Source organism: Zootoca vivipara, chromosome 4, assembly GCF_963506605.1.
Source record: "Zootoca vivipara chromosome 4, rZooViv1.1, whole genome shotgun sequence".
Taxonomy (NCBI): domain Eukaryota; kingdom Metazoa; phylum Chordata; class Lepidosauria; order Squamata; family Lacertidae; genus Zootoca; species Zootoca vivipara.
Genome location: NC_083279.1, coordinates 25892732 through 25914073, shown reverse-complemented (window position 1 = coordinate 25914073; position 21342 = coordinate 25892732). Strand labels below are relative to the sequence as shown.

Here is a 21342-nt window from a genome sequence, read left to right as displayed (position 1 = left end):
TCTTTTGTGCCAAGAAGAATCGTCATTATTGTTCCAGCTGGGTATCAGAACTCACAGAAGTGGTGGCTCAATAGAGCAGTGTTTCTCAACCAGTGTGCCTCCAGATGTTTTGGGACTACAACTCCCATCATCCCTAGCTAGCAAGACCAGTGGTCAGGAATGATGGGAGTTGTAGTCCCAAAACATCTGGAGGCACACTGGTTGAGAAACACTGCAATAGAGGACAAAACTTACCTCAGGAATAGAGGCGACAGTTTGTGTCTTAGAGTTACACTGAGGAGGCTTAGGAGGATAACCTGGGGTGCCACGAAGTTGCCAGAGTGGAAAGGGCAAACTTTTGCAGTGGGGAATCAAACTGAGTGAGACCCTTTACTGTAGGCAAGAGGTTATTCCGTCAAACAGCCTAGAGTTTCTCGAGATACCAGGCCACGTAAGCTGGAAGACTCTCTTTACTAAGAAACCCACAAGTAAAAAGGGGTTTATTTTAAGGCGGCAGAAGAAGAGGGAGGGTGGTTTCACCCGTGGATTCCTGTGTCGCATTTTTAGTAATAGAGAGGGAGGACATTCGTCACATTGGTCATGCATTAAATTTGTATATTGAAGCTACAAATGATGTGCCTTTGAAACAAAAGTGGTGGGGTTTTTTTTACTGTCATGGTTTAAGAACAGATTATCCTGTGAAGCTCGAGAGAGGGGTGTAATATTTCTCTAATTAAAGAAGAAGAAGTGTGTGCATCATAAGTAACTCTTTAGGTTTTGTTCCTTATGCAAATTGAAATAACCTTCAGCCCCCATATGTCATTGCAGGCAGAATACTCTGCTGTAACCTCCGAATTTGAAAGCTACAAAGTCCGCGTTCATAATGTTTTAAAACAGAAGAATAAGTCTTCTCACTCTGAAGCGGATGTGACCAAGCAAGAAAGGTAAGTGTTGCGTGGCTGGAAGGCTTTGGTGGATGCTGGTTTAAATCAAAATTCCATTCTCAGGGCGTTTGTTAATATTAGGGCTCAAAGTTTCTCAGTTCACAGATTGCCTCAGTGTATTTGCAAAGTAGATCTAGAATCTTACTTAGTACCAAGTGGAAATAGAGACAAAAAAAGGTTCATAGTACACTTAATATTTATCTGATTCAGACGTAACACTAAAATATACCTCTATTTAACTTCCCTCTCCTCTGATGCAGTCATTGTGATCCTGCTTGTAATTCTCCAGTCCATTTAGCATCCAGCAGCCATACAATGTGGCAAACTTCCATGCTCTTGTTTGTGGAGTTCCGCTTGTTCCAAAGTACAAAAGTTTGATTTGATTTGGATGTGTATGATGAAATTCAGATCCCTTCATCACTTCTTTCAGCCTGACATTCTTCAATTCTGTTATGGATTTGGAACCATGTAGATACAGTCATAGAAGACTAACAAAGCACAGAAGAATTCCATTTTTTTGTGATTTAGGAAGGTAAACTTGAAGGTTCAGGAAAAGGTACCCGCTTGCAGTGTTTAGTGGTGTGTTTTCCTTTTCTTTAGAGAACACATGGAAAATATAATAGACCAACTGAAGATCAAATTGCAAGACACTCAGCATAACTTACAAATGAATATAACTGAGCTTCAGTCACTGCAGTCTGAACATGACACTCTGCTGGAAAGGCACAATAAAATTCTTCAAGAGACTGTGGCAAAGGAAGCAGAGCTCCGAGAAAAGTACGTTTCTACACCTTCTTTCATCTTTGAATTTTGTGCCCAAGCAGATCTTTGGAGCTAAAAGCCTCCATGCCTTAGGTGTTCCTATGGTGGGAAGATGTTTCAATAAATTCTTCCTGTCCCCCCCCCCCCAAGTTTGAGACATCATTAACAGTTCCTTGTTTAGCTGACATGGACATTCTTTGGCTGGGTAGGCTCTGCACAATCCAGTCTGAAAACATGGTGATGAAGTCGGAGCACGCGCAGATTGTCAGCCAGCTGACAGCCCAGAATGAAGCTCTTCGCAACAGTTTCCGCGATCAAGTCCGGCACCTGCAAGAAGAGCACAGGAAGACTGTGGAGACCTTGCAGCAGCAGCTGTCCAAAGTAGAAACCCAGCTTTTTCAACTCAAAAGCGAGCCAAACACCAAAAGTAAGTAATCTGATACTCACTGAAGGAATAATGCTCAGCTGAGCTCACCTAGCAACTGTTTCTGTGCTTGTCGAATAAACTCCACTTAGGACTCTACTCCCCAGCTTCATTTAAGGTGAATTGCCAATTCTGTCACTGACTCAAATCTCTTATTACATAATGTCCTGTAGCAGGACAAGTTTTCCTGTCAGGATGGTAGCAGAGGGGGATTTTTTGGGGGGGGCACCTCTGCAGAGCCAAACCGTTTTGCTCTTACTACTATCAGGGGCGGACTTTGGTATTACGGCACCCTGACCTAGTCCAAAATTTCCCCCTCCTCCAGGCCTCATGCTGTGCGGAGGTGTGAGGGCTCCCACCTCCTTCCTGTAGCTGAGCAAGTGCTTGTAGGAGCTTCCCTAAAACCACCTCTGTTACTGTTTTTGTATCCAGGTGGATAGGGATTAGGTCATGGGTAGGCAAACTAAGGCCCGGGGGGCAGATCCGGCCCAATCACCTTCTAAATCCGGCCCGCGGATGGTCCGGGAATCGGCGTGTTTTTACATGAGTAGAATATGTCCTTTTATTTAAAATGCATCTCTGGGTTATTTGTGCGGCCTGCCTGGTGTTTTTACATGAGTAGAATTAGGGTTGCCAGATTCAATAGTGGACAGGACTTCTGTGCCTTTAATTGCCCTGCTCTCTTTTGAGTCTGGAAACCTTAAAGAGAAACCAGCAGACCCTTTGCTTGGAAATTAAACAAAGGGTCTGCTGGTTTCTCTTTAAGGTTTCCAGACTCAAAAGAGACCAGGGCAATTAAAGGCACAGAAGTCCTGTCCTCTGTTGAGTCTGGCAACCCTAAGTAGAATGTATGCTTTTATTTAAAATGCATCTCTGGGTTATTTGTGGGGCATAGGAATTCGTTCATTTCCCCCCCCCCAAAAAAAATATAGTCTGGCCCCCCACAAGGTCTGAGGGACAGTGGACCGGCCCCCTGCTGAAAAAGTTTGCTGACCCCTGGATTAGATATTCTGCTTCAGGAACGAATCAATGTTATATTGGGGCATTTCTATGTTGTACAGCAGTGTGTCTTTTGGTACTTTTAAAAAATATTGGCTGTTAACAATGTTTAGGTAATTTCCTTCCAGATGTTTTGCTTTGCTTTGTCTTGGGATTGCTTTATAATGGCTTATTTTTCCAGGTTCTGCTCCATCCAACCTACCAGCAAAGAACTTGCGAGAGCGGAGGAGCACTGACCTTCCTCTTCTCGATGTCCACGCTATCACCAGGGAGGAGGGCGAAGGAATGGAAACCACTGACACAGAGTCTGTATCTTCTGCCAGCACTTACATGCCATCGTTGGAACAGCTTCTTAATACCCCTGATGCAAAATTTGGTAAGGAAGGCTTGGTCATCCATTGGTGCAGTTTCTATTTTAAACTTTTGTTTTGGGCACAATACAGAACTTTGTATGAGTTGTACAACTTTTTTAATGTTGCATTGAGGTCTGTCATACTTTCTTCATGTTTAGCCCTCTTCATGAGCCATGATGATGTGCATAGGGCCTAGGGAATGTCAAATTCAGCCTAGAGATGCACATTCTTCAAGGCCTGTTGAAGATTCTGTGTATTGTGACAGGATCCCATGGCAGCACGTTTACGAAAAACGTATGCGCATGTTCTTCATGAAACCTGGCGAACATGCACTTTCACCGGTTGCCATGCACATAACCTGTTTAACCTGCATTCCTCTTGACATATACACACCTTGCAGCCGTAAGAAATAGTAGAAGCATCAATCACATTTGAAACTGGCTTATTGTCAACCATTTTAGAAGCTCCACACTGGGAAGCAGAACTCACCAAAGAAGAGTTGGTGCAGAAGCTGAACACCACGTCGAAGAGTGCGGATCACTTAAATGGACTGCTGCGCGAATCAGAAGCCACCAATGTAATCCTCATGGAGCAAATAAAGGTTAGCAGGCATACCCTTACCAAGCTCTGGTGAACTGCATGGTGCCTCAGTATTTGTTTGCAAAGTCTAAAAATCCTTCTGCGGTTATGTGAACTCAGGGCTATTCTCATTCCCACAACTTGCCAGCTTCTCCCCATCAGCTCATGGAAATACTGTCTTCCCCACCTTTGTGATCGTGAGGACTAACAAATTCTCACAGAATGGAATCTCCTATTAACAGTTTTTGGTTCTTCCGTAGGAAAAGGAGTCAGGCAATGTCAGGCAATGTGAATGAACGTAGGCTAATGGAGTGTTAAAAAGGCAGAATATGAAGTAGGAGGGAGGCCTCCCGAGAGTCTCAAAGGTCTAGGAAAATCAGGAACTGGAAATTAGCAGAATAGAATTTTGACAGCTAAGAATGTCAGTTGCCTGTCAGCGAGAACACAGTGAAATGTGAAGCAGTTGTTGGGAGGAGGGGAGGAGACTCAATCACTGTCGCCGGAGGAAAGCATTTTTACACAGTCAGTTTCCTGGTGCACAGTTCCATAAGTGATTAGAAAGAGTCGGACATGGGACACGCTTGAGTCAAGCTCTGCTTGCAAGCAGAAGCTTGAGAGCTTCAGTGACTGCTATTGACTCAGTGATGAGAAGTGTGAAATACCAAAGAGGAGAGGGACCCTCAAAAAGAGGTTGACTGTGTCCCGTATACCAACAGATACTTTTGAGACTGCTAACCCCTTTAAATTTCCTGAAGCCGGGATGTGGGGAGCCTGTGTTCATAGCTTCCTGACTGCCTATGGGAGTTCCTGCTTGCCCACAACCCCTCAAAACACTGTTGGAAGGGGATGCCACTACTAGGAGAAGCTATAGCAACTACTTTATTGGAGGCTTTCTCCAGCCTCCTCTCTCTCACCCAGATTCTCAGTGTCTTTCTTATGCTGGTTTCAGTGCATCTGAGAGCCAGTTCATGCTGCTGAGTTCCTCCTTGTGGTCTCACACGCGGGTGCATCACTACATGGGAAACGGTTAATCTGAAATAGGGTGTGCCCATGATTGCCACTGCTAGACAGCTAGACTAGTGACTGGGAGCGGCTGATGAGACCATATAACACCTGAAAGACCTACATTGGCTCCCAGTACGTTTCTGTGCACAATTCAAAGTGTTGGTACTGACCTTTAAAACGCTAAACGGCCTCGGCCCAGTATACCTAGAGGAGCAGTTCCACCCCTATCGTTTAGCCCAGACACTGAGGTCCAGCGCCGAGGGCTTTCTGGCGGTTCCTTCACTGCGAGAAGTGAGGTTGCAGGGAACCAGACAGAGGGCCTTCTCAGTAGTGGCACCTGCCCTGTGGAACACCCTCTCATCAGATATCAAGGAAATAAACAACTACAGTATCTAACTTTTTGAAGGCAGCCCTGTTTAGGAAAGTTTTTAATGTTTGATGTTTTATTGTGTTTTTAATACAGTGGTACCTTGGTTTACAACCATAATCCGTTCTGGAGGTCTGGTTGTAAACCAAAACAGGTTGTAACCCAAGGCGTACTTTCACCAGTGGGACCTCCCCCCCAAAATTGGTTGTAATAAAAAAAAAGGGTTGTAATCCAAAAAAAAGGGACACACACTTCCGGGTTTGATGTGGTTGTAATCTAAAACGGTTGCAATCCGAAGCGGTTGCAAACCAAGGTACCACTGTATATTGTTGGTAGCCACCCAAACCCATCCAGATGGGCGGAGTATAAATAATATGTTGTTGTTGTTGTTCTATTATATAGACAAACATGCAGGGGTTGTTCATTCAACCACTTTGCACAACCCAGTCTGTTTGTTTTTTATTGTGTTGGTTAGTTGCTTTTCTTAAGAAGGTAACTCAAAGCGATTTTCATTGAACCAATTACAAACAACAATGAAAACCTAAGAGCGCAACAATTCAAATAAAATACTAGAAAGCACTGTTAATAAAAAGGCATGTCTGGAAATCCTACCCAGCTAAGAGGCCACAGTATCCTTCAGTTCAAAGTCTAAAGGTGCAGGGTGGGGTAGAGAAATATTTGCTTCATGCCTAAAACTAAACAAGGATGGTGCCAGGCATACCACTCTGTGGAGAGCATTCCACTTGTGTTACCAGCCTCCAAACCTCCTGTGGAGGGTGCACCGAAAGAAGGGCCTCAGATGATGATCGCAAAGTTCAGGGTGGTTCATAAGGTAAGGAAAATATTCTTTCCTTTATTCACTGGTATAACAGCATATGTGATCATGTTGAAGCAATTTAGCAGTGTGAACTGGCATACGTTATATTCTGTTAAGTGTATCACGGCATGCTTTCATGCCACGTTCAGTCTTCCTGGGAACTTAGATCGGTGCAGAAGTGCCCATACCTTTTCCTTGTGCCATTTGTCTTAATGTGTCACAAGGGTGCCCTGTCGGTATCTTAAGAGATCTTTCTTTGATTTTCCTCTCTAGCTTCTTAAAAGTGAAATAAGGCGATTGGAAAGGAACCAAGAGCGAGAAAAATCCGCTGCTAATCTGGAATATCTGAAGAATGTTCTGCTCCAGTTTATTTTCCTAAAATCGGGCAGTGAAAGAGAGAGGCTTCTTCCGGTCATAGACACCATGCTGCAGCTGAGTCCAGAAGAAAAAGGAAGGCTGGTTGCGATAGCTCAGGGTACATTAAGCTTTTGTTTTTGTTTGTATTTTGCTACTGGTGTTATCAGAGGAAGGGACGTGGGACAGTTGCTGTTGGTGGCGAGCTTGCAGCAAGATAGAAATTGAAAGAAATATGGCTCTCCTCCCATCTGCAAGGACATGCATACAGTCAGAACTGCAAGGGCGCAGAGTGGCTTTATAAAATTTAAACTCCCAACATCTAAGAAACAAGTTACCAGTGACCATTTCAATGTAAACTATAACATGTAACTAGAAAATCTATGAGTCATTTTTCTTCCCAGAGCAGGTTTTTTTTTGGGGGGGTTGCATATTCAAGCAATATGCTGAACACGACTTTCAATCTGAAAATAATACTAACATGGCTATACTATACATGGCTGAGTTGGTAGAACATGAGACTCTCAGGGTAGTGGGCTGGAGCTCCACGTTGGGCAGAAGATTCCTGCATTACAGGGGGTGGGACTAGATGACCCTTGGGGACCCCTTCCAACTACAATTCTGTGATTCTACGTCTATGATTCTGTCATTCCTAGAGCCTGCAAAAAAGTGTTCCATGGCCGATTCTTGCTTAACTATACTTTTTGTACGGGTAGCTTCTGACTCAAGTCAGGTTCGAAATCCACATTTTAAGGCACAATTAATACACTGGCCATTTGAATCATGCTTTTAGTTGTGTGATTGAAAACCTGTATTGGCTCATATTTAAAGGATTGATGTGTTGTTGTTTTCTTTCGTAAGGTGAGGAAGAGAGCACATCGCAACCTTCAGGCTGGGCGTCGTACTTGCACAGCTGGTCAGGACTGCGATAAGACTTCTCGTTTGTTCAAACGTTCAGAGTTTGCGATTGCACTGGGAAGAATCTCAACACCGAAGAATGAAGTGTATATATCTGTAGCCAGGGTAGCTTGTGTCGTTTTCTCTTTTGACCATTTTAAGCAGGTAACTGATTTTTGGCTAAGGATTGTAGAAGACATGTGAACAACGAATTCTGTTTTGTTCCCCTTTACAGTCTTTGGCTACAGGTGTGTGAGGCCTTGTACATCTGTTAAGCTCTCCAGTCTGAAAGAGCTGCTCCACATTTTGTGTGTGTGTGTGTGTCTGCCTGTCTGTCTGTCTGTCTGTCTGTCTGTGTCTGCCTGTCTGTCTGTCTGTCTGTCTGTCTGTCTGGAGCTGCCCTCTCCCATTGCGTGGAGAAATACCTTCTGTACACTGGAACTCTGGTTTGGGATGTCCAACTTCAGCAGACATCTTCATTTTTTTATTTATCGGGGGGGGGGAGTATCAGTAAGACTCAAGTTGACAGGTCTGACCATGTGATTTCCAGTTTTGCTGTTCAAATCACCACTTCTTTAATGACCAGCAGTATCAGAGGCATGCTTTTTCTCATCAAAGTACTTTAAGACATAGCTTATAAATTGCTTATGTCTCTCAGAAGGAAAGAGGGGGCATACAGAAATTTTAAAAAAAAATCTGGCTGTTTGCCCTACATTCAATTTATTCAATTCTAGGAATCTTGCCAAACTCATTTAGTGATTTCTCAAGCTTAATAAGGTAATATCTAGTGTTCGGGATTTTGCTGTGTGTCATATACCCTCTTGAATTGTGCATTAAAGTCATTAGCTAATGAGCATCAAGAACAAGATGCTTTAAAACGTGACATTTCAAAAACGAAACGAGAAAAACTTCATTAAATTAAGAGACAGGGAAATGCATTGTACTGATTCTTAAGTAGCCACTGACGTCACTGATTATGCTACTCACGAATTTACAGAGAGGGAAGATCCTAAAATAGGATTGAATTTGCTGAAGGTTGTGAATTCTAAATATAATTGTCAGTGGTCATCGAAGATGAGGGCTCTCTGGAAAGGGTCAGGTCTGTGTAATTTCCAGCTAGTTCTTCCAAGGAAAGATGCATTTTTACCACTTAATAAGGGGTCTATACTTCACGTTGCCTTGTACATCTGCTTAACACAATTCTAGAAGCAGTACAATTACTTTCTAAAACTAGGCTCGGTAATTGTGAGAATTTGGGTAACGTGTTCTCCCGCAGTGTTTCTACCCTTCTTCTTTTTTTGCCCTTCAAATGCTTTCAGCTATCATTAAAAACAAGGTTTCTTACAGAACAGCCATGCCAAAATTTGGGGTTCTTTTCTTGGTATGTGAGCCCTGCTTCATTATTCATCTGCTCAACCATCCACTATATGCTACAAGTCCAGTTATTCCCTCTGCTACTAATAAGTGAGAGATGAGTTGAGACTTAAATGTGCAAGGTCTGGAGAAGGTTCCTGCATAAGTTCATGTAAGTTCATTTTAAACTGCTTTGATGTCTGTGTGATGCATTCGATATTCATTGATTATGTGTCAGCTCATTCTGGCGTTACAAAGAATAGAAGCGGCTGACTCCTTGAGGTAGCTAGCTGCTTCTGTCTCAAGTGTAATTAAAGTTAAAAGAGGGCTTCCTGTTTTGTATTCCAGCCTGCAGAAAGGGAAATATGAAGGGGTTATCCGCATGGACAAAAGACCCATCCATATTTCAGTTTATTGAGCCAAGATATGGTTGCCCAAATGTTGTTGTTATGTTCTGTAAAGATAGTAACATGCATTTTCAGACAAAGGAGTAAAACAGATGAGTGCACCTGTTCTTAAAGGGTAATATGAGAACACAGCTACTCTGCTTAGCTTAAGTTATTTTACCACCTACACTGACTGCCATCTTTAATTTAGAAAGCAGTTGGACGGCCAGCTCCGTTGTTAGGCATATGATATACTCGAACCGCTTCTCACCAATAATTACACATAATTTCCATTCACTATAGCTAATTAGAAATACCTTTGCACAGCTTTAGTAACAGTCTGTTTTCAGAGCACAGCCATGCCTTATTTTTTTAAGTTTTAAATCTGTGGACGTTAATTTATTTCACCGCAGCAGTGTAAGTGGTATATCATTTCCCCCCTAATGTGAGCTCCTACAGCGATAGTTAAGAGTTGGATGTCTTGGTTTATGTTCTGCCGTGTATGTTCAGATATTTAAACTGAGCAGGAAATTGTCTCTGCATTTTCTTCACCGTTTTCACATTAGCTTGACTGAATGCTCGCTACTTATTGCAGGTAGGGATACGATTTTCAATGTTATTAACAGCTGTGACAAAACAAACTTCTCCTCTTTTTTGAAGTCATTTGAAATTCTGTTTTTATTGTTTCAGACTGTGAATAAATTATGCATATAGTTCATTATTTTTGAAAATTTCAATTGTATATTAATTAAAATGCTATACTCATGAATGTAACATACTGTTTTCCTGCTCTCAATGTAACCTTTTACTACAAAGAAAGATTGTGGAGGGTGAATGCTGATTAAAATAAGAAGTACAAAACATGACTTTTCAATGTAAATGTGTGTAGTGATTGTGTTTTTATAACCCTTATGCAGTCGTACCTTGGTTTTTGAACAGAATGCGTTCCGGAAGTCCATTCAACTTCCAAAGCATTCAGAAACCAAGGCACGGCTTCAACATCAACTTCGTTGGACTGGTCATGTTGTGCGGATGCCTGATGATTGTCTTCCAAAGCAACTACTCTATTCTGAACTTAAAAATGGAAAGCGTAATGCTGGTGGTCAACAAGAGAGGTTTAAAGACGGTCTCAAGGCAGATCTAAATAAAATGTAGTATAAACACTGACAACTGGGAAACACTAGCCTGCGAGCGCTCCAGTTGGAGAACCGCCTTTGCCAAAGGTGTCATGGGCTTTGAAGACACTCGAACTCAGGATTCAAGGGAGAAACGTGCTAAGAGGAAGGCACGCTTGGCAAACCCACACCGTGATCAACTCCTGCCCGGAAAGAAGATATTGCATTGTTGGCTGTGAGTGGGAGATAGCTGCCAAAAAGGCAGTTCCTGGGCATAGCTGCCAAGTTTTCACTTTTCTCGTGAGGAAGCCTATTCAGCATAAGGGAAAATCCCTGTAAAAAAGGGATAACTTGGCAGCTATGTTCCTGGGTACATTAGGTGTAGCTCAGTTGGTAGAGCTTGAGACTCAATCTCATGGTTGTAGGTTCAAGCCCCAAGTTGGGCAAAAGATTCCTGCATTGCAGGGGGTTGGACTACATGATCCTAGTGGTCCCTTATGATTCCATGAATTCAGCTACAGCCATGGAAGTATTATAATCTTATACAAGGCACCGATGAGGCTTTTACTAAATGCTGTCTCCAGTTTCCAGTCACCAGCGATAAATCCAGAGTACATCAGATGCAAAGAATATCAACTAGTGACTGCAGGAGCAGATAACTCATGAACTGTTCAGAGCCTAAAAAGGATTAGCTTTGTAGCTAAGAGGGAATGTAGTATTTCTACAGTTAGACCAGAGGATATAACTTGTTTGACTTGGGAGACAGTTGGGTACATAATGGTTTCAAGACAAAGATGACTTTATGAAATATGTCTTGGTATTTTCTGCTCTGGTGTGTCAGTTGTGAGCCACTGGGCAGAGGTTTCCTACCCAATTTATTCTGAATTCCTACCCATCACCAGAACATTGGAGGCTGCCATCACGGGACAACTGCATAGCATTTATTTTTGCTTCCTGTACCAGCTTGCAGCCTTGAATGAATACTCTTAAAAGCAAAAGTACTACATTGGAATAACAAAAAGTGTTTTTTTTATTTTGAGTACTGTATGAGGAATTTGCCGTGCTTTACATAGCACATGGTCAGCAAGATAGTAATGTGATTAGTTAGACACTAACCCGGCATTTAAAACAATTTGTTTTAAAATGCGAGTACAGATGGGGGGGAAGCATAGAAGACTATTTAATTACCAGGCTACTTTGGAGAATTCAATTTTCTGGGTAAACACATAATTTGAATGCATAGATCTCAGACTGTGGCATGATAAATCACATCTCTTATGTTCTGGCTATTTCTTAAGCCAGCTGGCTGAATTCAATACATAGGGTCGGTCTCTAATAAGGATCAGATAGAACCTTGGCAATGAATCAAAAAGGAAGTCGAACAGATCACTGACATAACTCTTGTCAATATACTAAATGTAATCTTGCCCTATTTTTGTATAGCCCAGGATAATAAATCATTCTTCAGTACACAGCTTTTATGAGAGCTATTTTTGGAACTCGCAGATGAGTCTGTCTGAAGAAATCAGTTTTTACATATACAATGAGACATATTATACTAAATGTAAATGATGGCATGTCGAAATTTATAGCTGATTCTCTGGAGGTTTAGGTGTTGTTTTCATGCTTTGCAAGGTTTTGCAGGAACCAGAAATGTACCAAATACATGCTGGAAATTTTTCCATATGATTAAAAGCTCTTTAAAATCAACGAGTGTGTCAATATTATATAAATGGGATGTGGATCATGCTTCAAAAGAATAGAATAAAAATCCAAAGAAATATTGGAATCGTATATTTGTGGGGACAGGAGAAAATGACCCCCCCCCTTCAGATTGGATTTTAATTTAAGCTGCAAAAGAGTTGAGGTGTCAGGACGAAGAAGAAGAAGAAGAAGAAGAAGAAGAAGAAGAAGAAGAAGAAGAAGAAGAAGAAGAAGAAGAAGAAGAAGAAGCAAACAGCTGCACAATGGATATTGTTCCCAATCTGAAAAAAAAGCCGTCAAGGGAAATTCTTAAAACTTTATTCATAAGAACTTGGGACCTATTTCTGCGACAACTCTCCTAGAAAAACTGCCCCAAGTACTTTTTATCAAATTGCATTTTTGTTACTGGGTTTTCCTATGCCTGTTTCTGTTCCTCTGTATTTGTGTAACTGTTAGGCAAAGGACCCCTGGATGGTTAAGTCCAGTCAAAGGCGACTACGGGGTGAGGTGCTCATCTCACTTTTCAGACCGAGGAAGCCATTTGTCCACAGACAACTTTCCAGGTCATGTGACCAGCATGACTAAACCGCTACCAGTGCAACAGGGCACCATGACAAGTGCCAGAGCACACGGAAACACCGTTTTCCTTCTCGCTACAGCGGTACCTATTTATCTACTTGCACTGGTGTGCTTTCAAACTGCTAGGTTGGCAGGAGCTGGGATAGAGCGATAAAGCAACGGAGGGGATTCGAACCGCCGACCTTCCATTCGGCAAGCTCAAGAGACTCAGTGTAACTGTTTGGACCTACCATTTCAACTCTGTATCTGCACCAGAAATCTGAAGGCTTCGCTGGCATCTGCATTCACTAACATTACTCCCAATAACTTTATGTCTGTGTGTCAAGATCATTACAGTGGACCCTCCGGATACAAATTAAATTTGTTCCGGGCATCCGTCTGCAACCCAAAAAGTCCATAGGCAGAGGCGCCGCTGCTGTGCATGATTGAGCGTTTCTGTGCATGCATGCACAGTGAAACCCGGAAGTATATACCGCGTTCATAACCCAAAAGTTGCATATCCAGAGTGATACATAACTAGAGAGTCCACTGTAGTTTTGAACCCTGACAGTTTTATCACATATTTTGTATTTCTCATGTTGCATTTTTCTGTTGTGAACCACTCTGGGCTCTTCAGACGAGGAGCGGTATACAAATTCAATCAATCAATGTAAGTTGTGCCATCAGCTTCCCCTGGTATAGGTCCCTTTGTGAACGAGTGGCTTGGTTTCAGCTGAACCTTGCATAAATGCTAAGCTTGAGTGAGCAAGAGCTCAGGCCTGACCTAGCCTGTGCATGCCCTACTAGGAGGCACAGAAGACTCAAACTGCAACACCCATCGCAAAGGCATGCAATTGGCACGCTTCTGGTGCAGCAGGGGAACTCCATGTGTGGTGCAGCTCCCGGAGGCTGATGGGAAATAGCCCTCGGGAGTCCTGTTGTTTGTGTACCAATCTCTGCATACAGGGTTGAGGGAACAACAACAAAAAAAAATTCCTTCCAGTATCACCTTAGAGACCAACTAAGTTTGTTATTGGTATGAGCTTTCGTGTGCATGCACACTTCTTCAGATACAAAGAAGTCATGCACACAAGAGTACAAAACAGTTTTAACTTGTAAATAATGCATACAGGAGCCTTTTGTGTGTTCACACAGAGGAAAGCAAAACCTTAAAATATGCCGGTCCCATTTTAAAGATTAACAAGTCCCTAGGCAAATAGGCACAAAACCCAGTAGAGGGGAAAGAAAGGCTGGGAGGGGGAAGAACTTCACCCTCCTCGCCTTATGCTGAATGTCTCACATTTTGACCCTGCCATCACCAATCTTTGTTCTTTGATGCCATCTCCATCTTCTGTTCTCCTGAACAGGAGAATTGGTGTCAGCCTGTATCTTTACACTTTGCCTGGCATCTCCTCTTATTGCCCCAAATATTAGCTAAATTTGACCATTTAGGAAGTCAAGAATTCATAGCGCTATTAAGGAGACGTGCTGGCTGAGGGGCTGTGGGATATGGTGGAAGCCCCCCGTGTTGCTTGCTGGTGGGACACCACTGCCATGAAAGAGATGCCAGTGGACCACTGCTGGTACATCTGCTATGATGGTGAAAATGTGCCAATGGGATGGCCAAAGTGGGGTGGGACAGCACAGCACAGGGGAGCCCATGATGCAGGAAGGCTTGCTGGGTTGCAACATGGGAGAACACAAAATACTCCCAAAATACTCCATGTCCCCTGTGTTTCCTGTCTGTTGTTGTGGCTGAGTGGATAGGGAATTGCTTCATACAGTATTTACAGTGCGGGTTTGAGTCCTGGGTGCTTCCTCTCTCCTCGTCACATGGCTGTTTTTTGGACAGGCATGCAAAAGGTGAAAGAGGCCATTTCCTCCTTTTCCCTTGAGGCTGGAACTTGTATCTCCTACTTCCCAATACTAGGCCCTGTTTACACAGCAAAAAAAGCATTAGGGATTCTGCCAAGAAAACTGCCTAAATCACTGCAAAGGCTGGTTTAGGAAGCTGTGAATGCATTTATCCCCAAACTAAGAAATGCAAATTAATTTGTTTTGTGTTCTGGGAAAATGCAGTTCTTCCTCCAGGGAGCAAATTCATTATTGTTGCAATTTCTATGCAGTAAGTATCTTACGGTGTTCTGTGATAGTTTTAAAAATCTGGATTCTTTTCCCCATTTTTTAAAGTATTGTTCTTGTTTTGACGTGGTTTAAGTATGGATTTTATGTTTTTATATTTCTATCCCACCTCCAACAATTTAATGTACTAAATGAAGAAATAAATGTAAAACATTTTGTTGCAGGAGTCATGCATATCCATTTGACATTAGCACGTGATTAGAGTGATGAGTGATTCAACTCCCTGACCAGATATCTTTCAGCATTTTTTGACAGGGCATCTGACTTTCCAAATTGTGCCAGGAAGTTTTCAGGCTCTGCAATCAGTGCTGCATATTTTATATTAATCTTGCTAAAAGCTTCATTTTTAGTAAAAATGTGAGCACTTGCCAGAACACTACACAGTTCAGGTCAGGTCATCTTTTTATTCCAATTCCATACTGAGTCTGAAGGTAATCTAGTCCAATCCCTGCAATGTGGGAATTTCAACAAGAGGTTCCCCATTCAATTTGAAACCATATTAGACCCTGCTTAGCTTTGCAAATGTACAGCAGTTTTATTGCTGCACTACTGGTCGCAAAACATACACAGGTCACCCACTATTTATCCTCCCAATATTTAAAAAAATGCAAAAATGATTACCACATGTAAAAAAAAAAAAAGAGACCCACTGATGCTTGCTTGCACTGTTTCGCAATCTCTTTCTTAGCAAAGTCACAAAACACCTTGTGTCGTACCTTGGATCCCGAATGCCTTGCGAGTTGAACATTTTGGCTCCTGGACGCCGCAAAGCGAGTGTTCCAGTTTGCAAATGTTCTTTGGAACCCGAACATCTGATGGGGCGCCCACGGCTTCCGATTGGCTGCAGGAGCTTCCTGCAGCCAATTGGAAGCTGCGCCTTGGTTTCCGAATGTTTTTGAAGTCTAACGGGCTTCCGGAACAGATTCCGTTCGACTTCCAAGGTACCAGTGTAAAGAAAAGGAAGCTGCTTATTGCTTCTTGGCCTTTGGGAAACAGCTCTGTGCATGTTCTGAACCAATGCATGTTCTTCAAAGGCTAATGCTACCACACAGGGATGCTCCTGAAGCAGTCTTGACTCCTCCCACATCTGTTATATGCTAGACAGACTTCATAACAGCAGATGGAGTAAGAGATTTCCTCTTAGGGTTGACATTCTGGCATTCCAATCAGTCACATGGTTTTTCGGCTAGGACACACAAAGGGGATCTCTTTGCTGTAGCTAACATTTGGGTTAGGACTGGCTGAGTGGTGCAGGGAGCCGATTCGCTGGAGGAGAGAATGACAAAAAGTCTTCTGTAAATCCAAGCATAAAATGTGGAGGGGACAAGAAAGAGCACGTGGCTTTGAGATTTTGAGAACAATTTTTAAAAACTGCATTATGTTTTCAGAAGGTGGGCTGGAGCCCTGTAATCCAGCCTCCACTGGGGTCAAGTCTTCTCACAGTTAACAGGTCCAAAACCCAAACAGAGTCCAGAATGAATGTGTGAATAATCTGAGCAAGCAACTGTCAGAATTTCTGCTGTCTTTGAAACACAGCTAAGAGGTAGGAAATGTGAACTGTAAAAGCAGCGCGTGGGGGTCATTCTCCAAGGTCTAGAGCAGTGGATCCCAAACTTTTCGGGCCGCTGCCCCCCTGGTTCCATAAACCGTATAAAAAGCATTATTCAGAGTAGTGGTTTGCATGACCCATTAAGGGGGATAACAACACAATAAAACTCAAAATAATAACAAAGAATAATTGCACATTTACTCAAAATCCATTTAAAACTAGTTTAATTCAATGCTTTTTCTAAAAAAAATGTTTAGGGGTATTCTTATTTTGACTCAAGAAAACCACCGTTTTATAGTTCAAACTGGGAAAAATAAATACAGTAAATGGATGAAAGTACAAAGATTCACAAAACGTTTAGGGGTATGCGTCCCGTGTCCCCCAGACAAAAGCACTGGTTTAATTAAGTAACAAAACTGATGCACTGTCTAGTGATGCCAGCTTTTTAAAGTTTGGTACCGGTAGTTATTTACATCTCCAGCGCCCCCTTGCCTTGCCCTCCTAGGTTATCCCACCCCCACAAGAGATAGTACCGCCCACTTTGGGTAACACTGGACTAGAGAATTGATGGTCACAAGGGGAGGCTACAAACAGAACAGGGCTCAGGGGGGGTCAAGCAGTTGAGGAAAGCGTGCCCTTGAAGCGAGGGTCCTGAGAAAAAAGTGGGGAGCGGGGGAGATTAGGACCAACCCACACAAGGGGAGGCGACCGCTTCAGGCGGCAGAATCCACAGGGGCAGCGTCATGCCGATGTAGATATCCCCCCCGCGCGCCTTGTTTCTGATTTAAATTTCCCCTCACCTTTTCTTCCCTGGCAGGAAGCCATTCTGGGGTCCGCCTCAGGTGTCCAAATGTATTGGGCCGGCCCTTGGGGGGGCGGGCGAGCAAAGTAATTGTTCTGCTGAGCGCTTTTTTGTGTGTGGCCCCTTTCCAAAGCCATTCACCTCTCCCGTTTCTAAAAACAACTTATGGACCACACGGCGACTTCCAGCTGTTGCCCGTTGGCCAGTGCGCTTGCTTTTTTATACATATAAAAAGCACACTGCTTAAAAAAGGGGGGGGGTCACATTGCGAAAGAAACGGGGCTTTTGGAATAGGAGCCACTGGAGAGCCGGAAGCCCTAGTGGGGCCGAGCGAGCCCGCCCGCGAGCCACCCCCGGCGCGCACCTCTCCCTCTCCTTCCCCGCGGGAGGAAGAGGCGGCGGCGGAGGGGGCTGGAGCAAAGGGTGCTTGGGCCGGTGACGCGCCATTGCCGCCGCCGCCGCCGCCTGCCTGGCTCTCTCGCTCCCTCCCTTTCCCCCCTCGTGGCCTTCCTGTGCTGCCTTGCGGGGGCGGCCCCGCCTGCAGCTGCTGCTGCTGCGCGGAACTCGCCTGCGAGAAGAAGGCAAAGAGCGGAGCGGAGAGACGCGGCGGCGCGCTTTCTGCGAGGTTCGCTGAGTCGGGGACTCCCCTGCCTCCTCGCCGCCGCGATGCTGGGGGTGGCGGCCGGCGTGACGAACAGGTAAGCCGCCGCTGACAGCGAGCGAGCCACAGCCCGGGCTCTTCCCCATTCATTGCAAAAGGACTCGGCTGGGGGGCTCCGTGCGCCCTGCCTGCCCAGTTTCCTTCCCGCTCTGCCTCCTGCCTGCTCTCCCCGAACAACTTCCCCGCAGTCAGGCAAAAGGCATCCCCGCAGGCAGGAAGGAAGCCGGGGATGAGCCCGCCGCGCCCTCCTGCAGCAGCAGCAGCAGCGGCGTCGAGAACGGGACTGTGCGCTCTCTCCAGAGGGCGCGCCGAGGTTGCGGTGGCGGCGGGCTGGCTGGCGCGATTTAAGGGACGGGAACTGGTCGAGGGGGGAGGGGGAGCCACGCGGAAAGAGATGCGGGGTGGGGTGGGGTGGAGAAGAGGGGCTGCCTGGGAAAGAAGCTGCCTGGACTTCAGCGCATCTGGAAGGGAGCAAGCAGGGAAGAGAGTTCTGTTTTGTTTCTGGGCGCAAGGGATCATGGAGGAATGGCGGGATGTTGCAAACTGTGGGGCTGGCAGAACTTTTCCGCGCCGCAGTTGCAGCAGGCGAGTGGAGGTGGGGGGGAAGGGTGGGGACGCTTTTGCATTCGATGAAGGAGCCTCTCGTTGGTCACAAGGGGTGGAGCGGGGACTTTATAAAGTTGAAAAGGAGTTCGGTTAAGGTAGCCTTATCCTGGAAAGTGAGGCGAGGCTTTTCTGGGCTTGTTCTCCCCTCTCCAAATTCTGCACGGCCGGCCACGGATTGCAAGGCGACATCATTGAAGGCAGCCTTGCAAGCAAGTCCCTTAAAACAAGGACTAGCCTGCAGAAGATAGGAGTGCCTGGCATGCTCTGGTCCATGGGGTCACGAAGAGTCGGACACGACTAAACAACAACAACAAAGCCTGCAGAACTTTTTATCTGCTCACCTAAGCTAGGTGATGATGGTCACGTGATTAGACTTGGAGCAAAGGAAGAAAGGAGGATATCTGACATGACATTCCATCACAGACCTTCAGATTAGGGTTGGTGAACAACTGCACACTCAACACTCAGCTTATCTGGGTGCTTTACAAATTTACCTTAAATGATACATATATTTTCCCAAATGCATATTTGTGACACTGAAATAATAAGTCCCAACTGCTTAGGTGTACGTCCAGCCTTGAAGAGTGCCTCAAATAGAGTGCATCTCCCACATAGATAATCATCTACTTCCAATATTTTTATTTTGTTTATTACATCCCATCCTGCCAAATTTCATTGGCTGTTTGTCTACAGAATAAAATACAAGTAATAAGCCACAAAACAGCCAAAACATAAAACTTTCCCTGCTTTCTGGTTAGGGTGGAGGCAGTGCCTTTTCAGGCAAGTGTATTTACAAGCCTGTTTTTCTGCATGTTGCTGCTAATAAGTGGAGAGTTTCACAAAGGGCTTTCTTGTGGAACTGTGGCATCTATTCCTTGAAATGTTCTGAAACAAGTGGGGTCTGTTGGAGCTTGTGGGAGAGTTCATGGCTTGGTTGCTCTTTAAAATAAGGTCACCCTCACCCAGCAGACAGAGACCTCTGACAATTGGTTCCCATTCCGCTTCCTCACATTTTGTGTAGCACTCATGTTTGCTGTGGGCACACTGTCAGAAACATCGGTGCTCCCTGCAGCAAATGTGCAACTTGTTAATGCCCACTGTATGCTCTTAAAACATTTGTATGTGTGCATCATAGAGTCGTGGCCCACCCAATCAGGTCTCCTAAGCACTGGTGCCCAAGTTGTTTTAATAGTTTTGCACCGTGAAAGTGCGTACGACACGTCTCCCTTTCCTCACAAAGTTTACACTTCTGGAAGAAGCTGAAAGGATTGCATACTTTGTGCATTTCTGGATTCCGAAGTTCCCAGGATCCTAAGTAACAGCATGTCCTCTTCTGGAGATGTCATCTGGTCAGGATACTTACCCATAACATCTGTTCCTGCAAATAATAATAATAACCACAGCTGCTTGTGGTGGGTGATGAAACTCTAGACTGCATGGATAGGGTGTGAAATGCCAACTATACAGCCTGAAGTTTTCAATTCCCACTTTTGCCATTGCTCTTCGCACATGCTCCGGGATTTACACACTAACTGGGTTGTTGCCGGTACAGATGATTACAAAGTGCATTCTGTCTTGGTTCTGGCCTTCAGGGCATAATCCAAGATTCTAATTCTTGGATCCTACCAAATTCTAAACAGCTTTGGCCTCCTCCCCTAGGGACTATAATCTATAGTCTTAAAAGATTGGGGATCACTCCATAAACACATACCGTAATTACATAATATTTGCATGTGCAAATATGTACCTATAGATGCAGGTTTAGAATTTAAATCTCAAAGGAGGCAAGCCAATCAATTTCTCATCCAAATCAGTATGGTTACATTCTTAAATTAGTTTGCAACCTACCGCAGGTCAGCCCAAATCAGTAACCTTCCATTGAAACCCTCAGTTCATTTCCTAACAGATCTTACTCCAAATCAGTTGTCCTTCAGTTATCCCCATTCATTACTCTTAAGCTATGGTTACCTTCAATTAACTTGTACCTTCAAATTAATATCCTATCAGTAACCCCAATTCAACCTCCCTCAATTACATTTCACTCAAATACATGTTATGTCAGGTGATCCTTTTCTTATTGCTTGCTGAGGTTGAAATCAAACGGTGTGGCAAAGGAATGCCCCTCAAAGCACCAATGATTAGCTGATGCTTCAGTCATATGAAGCCCCTTGAAAAGTGCTCTGCAAGACCCAATGACCACCTGACACATTAACCCCATGCTCTTGTAATGCTGCATGGTTCAGGTGCATAACAGGGAGGTGGGGAGTATGCAATTCCATAGCCTTCTCTTGATCTCTTAACGGTGGTCAAAATATTGCCCTTGTTATTTTGGCAATAGCCTACTGAATGGGAGACGCTGACTCCAGGGGCAATAATCTCAGTTTTGTAACCCCAGAAGCTTGCTGTGGAATGAAAACATTTACTGAAAGGAGAAAGACAGGATCTTCCCAAATATTGTCCTTGGGAAATATTGGTGGACTAACTTGGTTCATTTTCAGAGTGTGAATGACCACTGTATTTGGTATTGGCAAGACATTTCCATCCTAGTCAAATTGCTTACTCTGGACATGCGAGCTTGTTTCATTGCTGGAGGCATCAGTGACTATTGCTATTGCATAGCACACCTACCATAGCATTTATTTATTTTTTTGCTCTGATTGAACTGTTGGTGAATGATTCAACATCTTGGATGTGCCAGGATAAGTAAGCTAGATTGCTTTTTGGTCCTCTATCATTCTTGCAACAGGAACATAGGGAGCTGCCTCGGATTCACACAATTGTAAAGTTCGAAGGGACTACGAGGATCATCAACCCCAAACTCCTACAACACAGGAATCTTTTGCCCAACGTGGGGCTCGAACACACGACCCTAAGAGTCTCATGATGTACCCAACTGAGCTGTCCTGGCCACCTTAGCCACCTTCTATGGAGTCAGTCACACCACTGGTCCGTCTTGCTCAGTGTTGTCGGTACTGACTGGCAACTG

General features: G+C 44.2%; 2 protein-coding genes across 2 annotated transcripts in view; both read left to right on the top strand.

Moving 5' to 3' along the window:
* The window catches only part of GCC2 (GRIP and coiled-coil domain containing 2), a 31991-nt gene extending 21892 nt beyond the window's left edge, over nt 1-10099 (top strand). The window contains exons 17-23 of the mRNA XM_035114839.2: nt 808-923; nt 1524-1700; nt 1895-2112; nt 3290-3484; nt 3923-4062; nt 6503-6704; nt 7445-10099. Coding sequence (XP_034970730.2) covers nt 808-923; nt 1524-1700; nt 1895-2112; nt 3290-3484; nt 3923-4062; nt 6503-6704; nt 7445-7515 — 1119 coding nt within the window. The 3' untranslated portion in view covers nt 7516-10099. The remainder of the gene's footprint in view (nt 1-807; nt 924-1523; nt 1701-1894; nt 2113-3289; nt 3485-3922; nt 4063-6502; nt 6705-7444) is intronic.
* Nucleotides 10100-17585: 7486 nt separating this feature from the next.
* Nucleotides 17586-21342, top strand: part of LIMS1 (LIM zinc finger domain containing 1) — a 72211-nt gene continuing 68454 nt past the window's right edge. Inside the window, exon 1 of the transcript XR_004692558.2 lies at nt 17586-17787. The gene's annotated coding sequence lies outside the window, so the exon portion shown is untranslated. The remainder of the gene's footprint in view (nt 17788-21342) is intronic.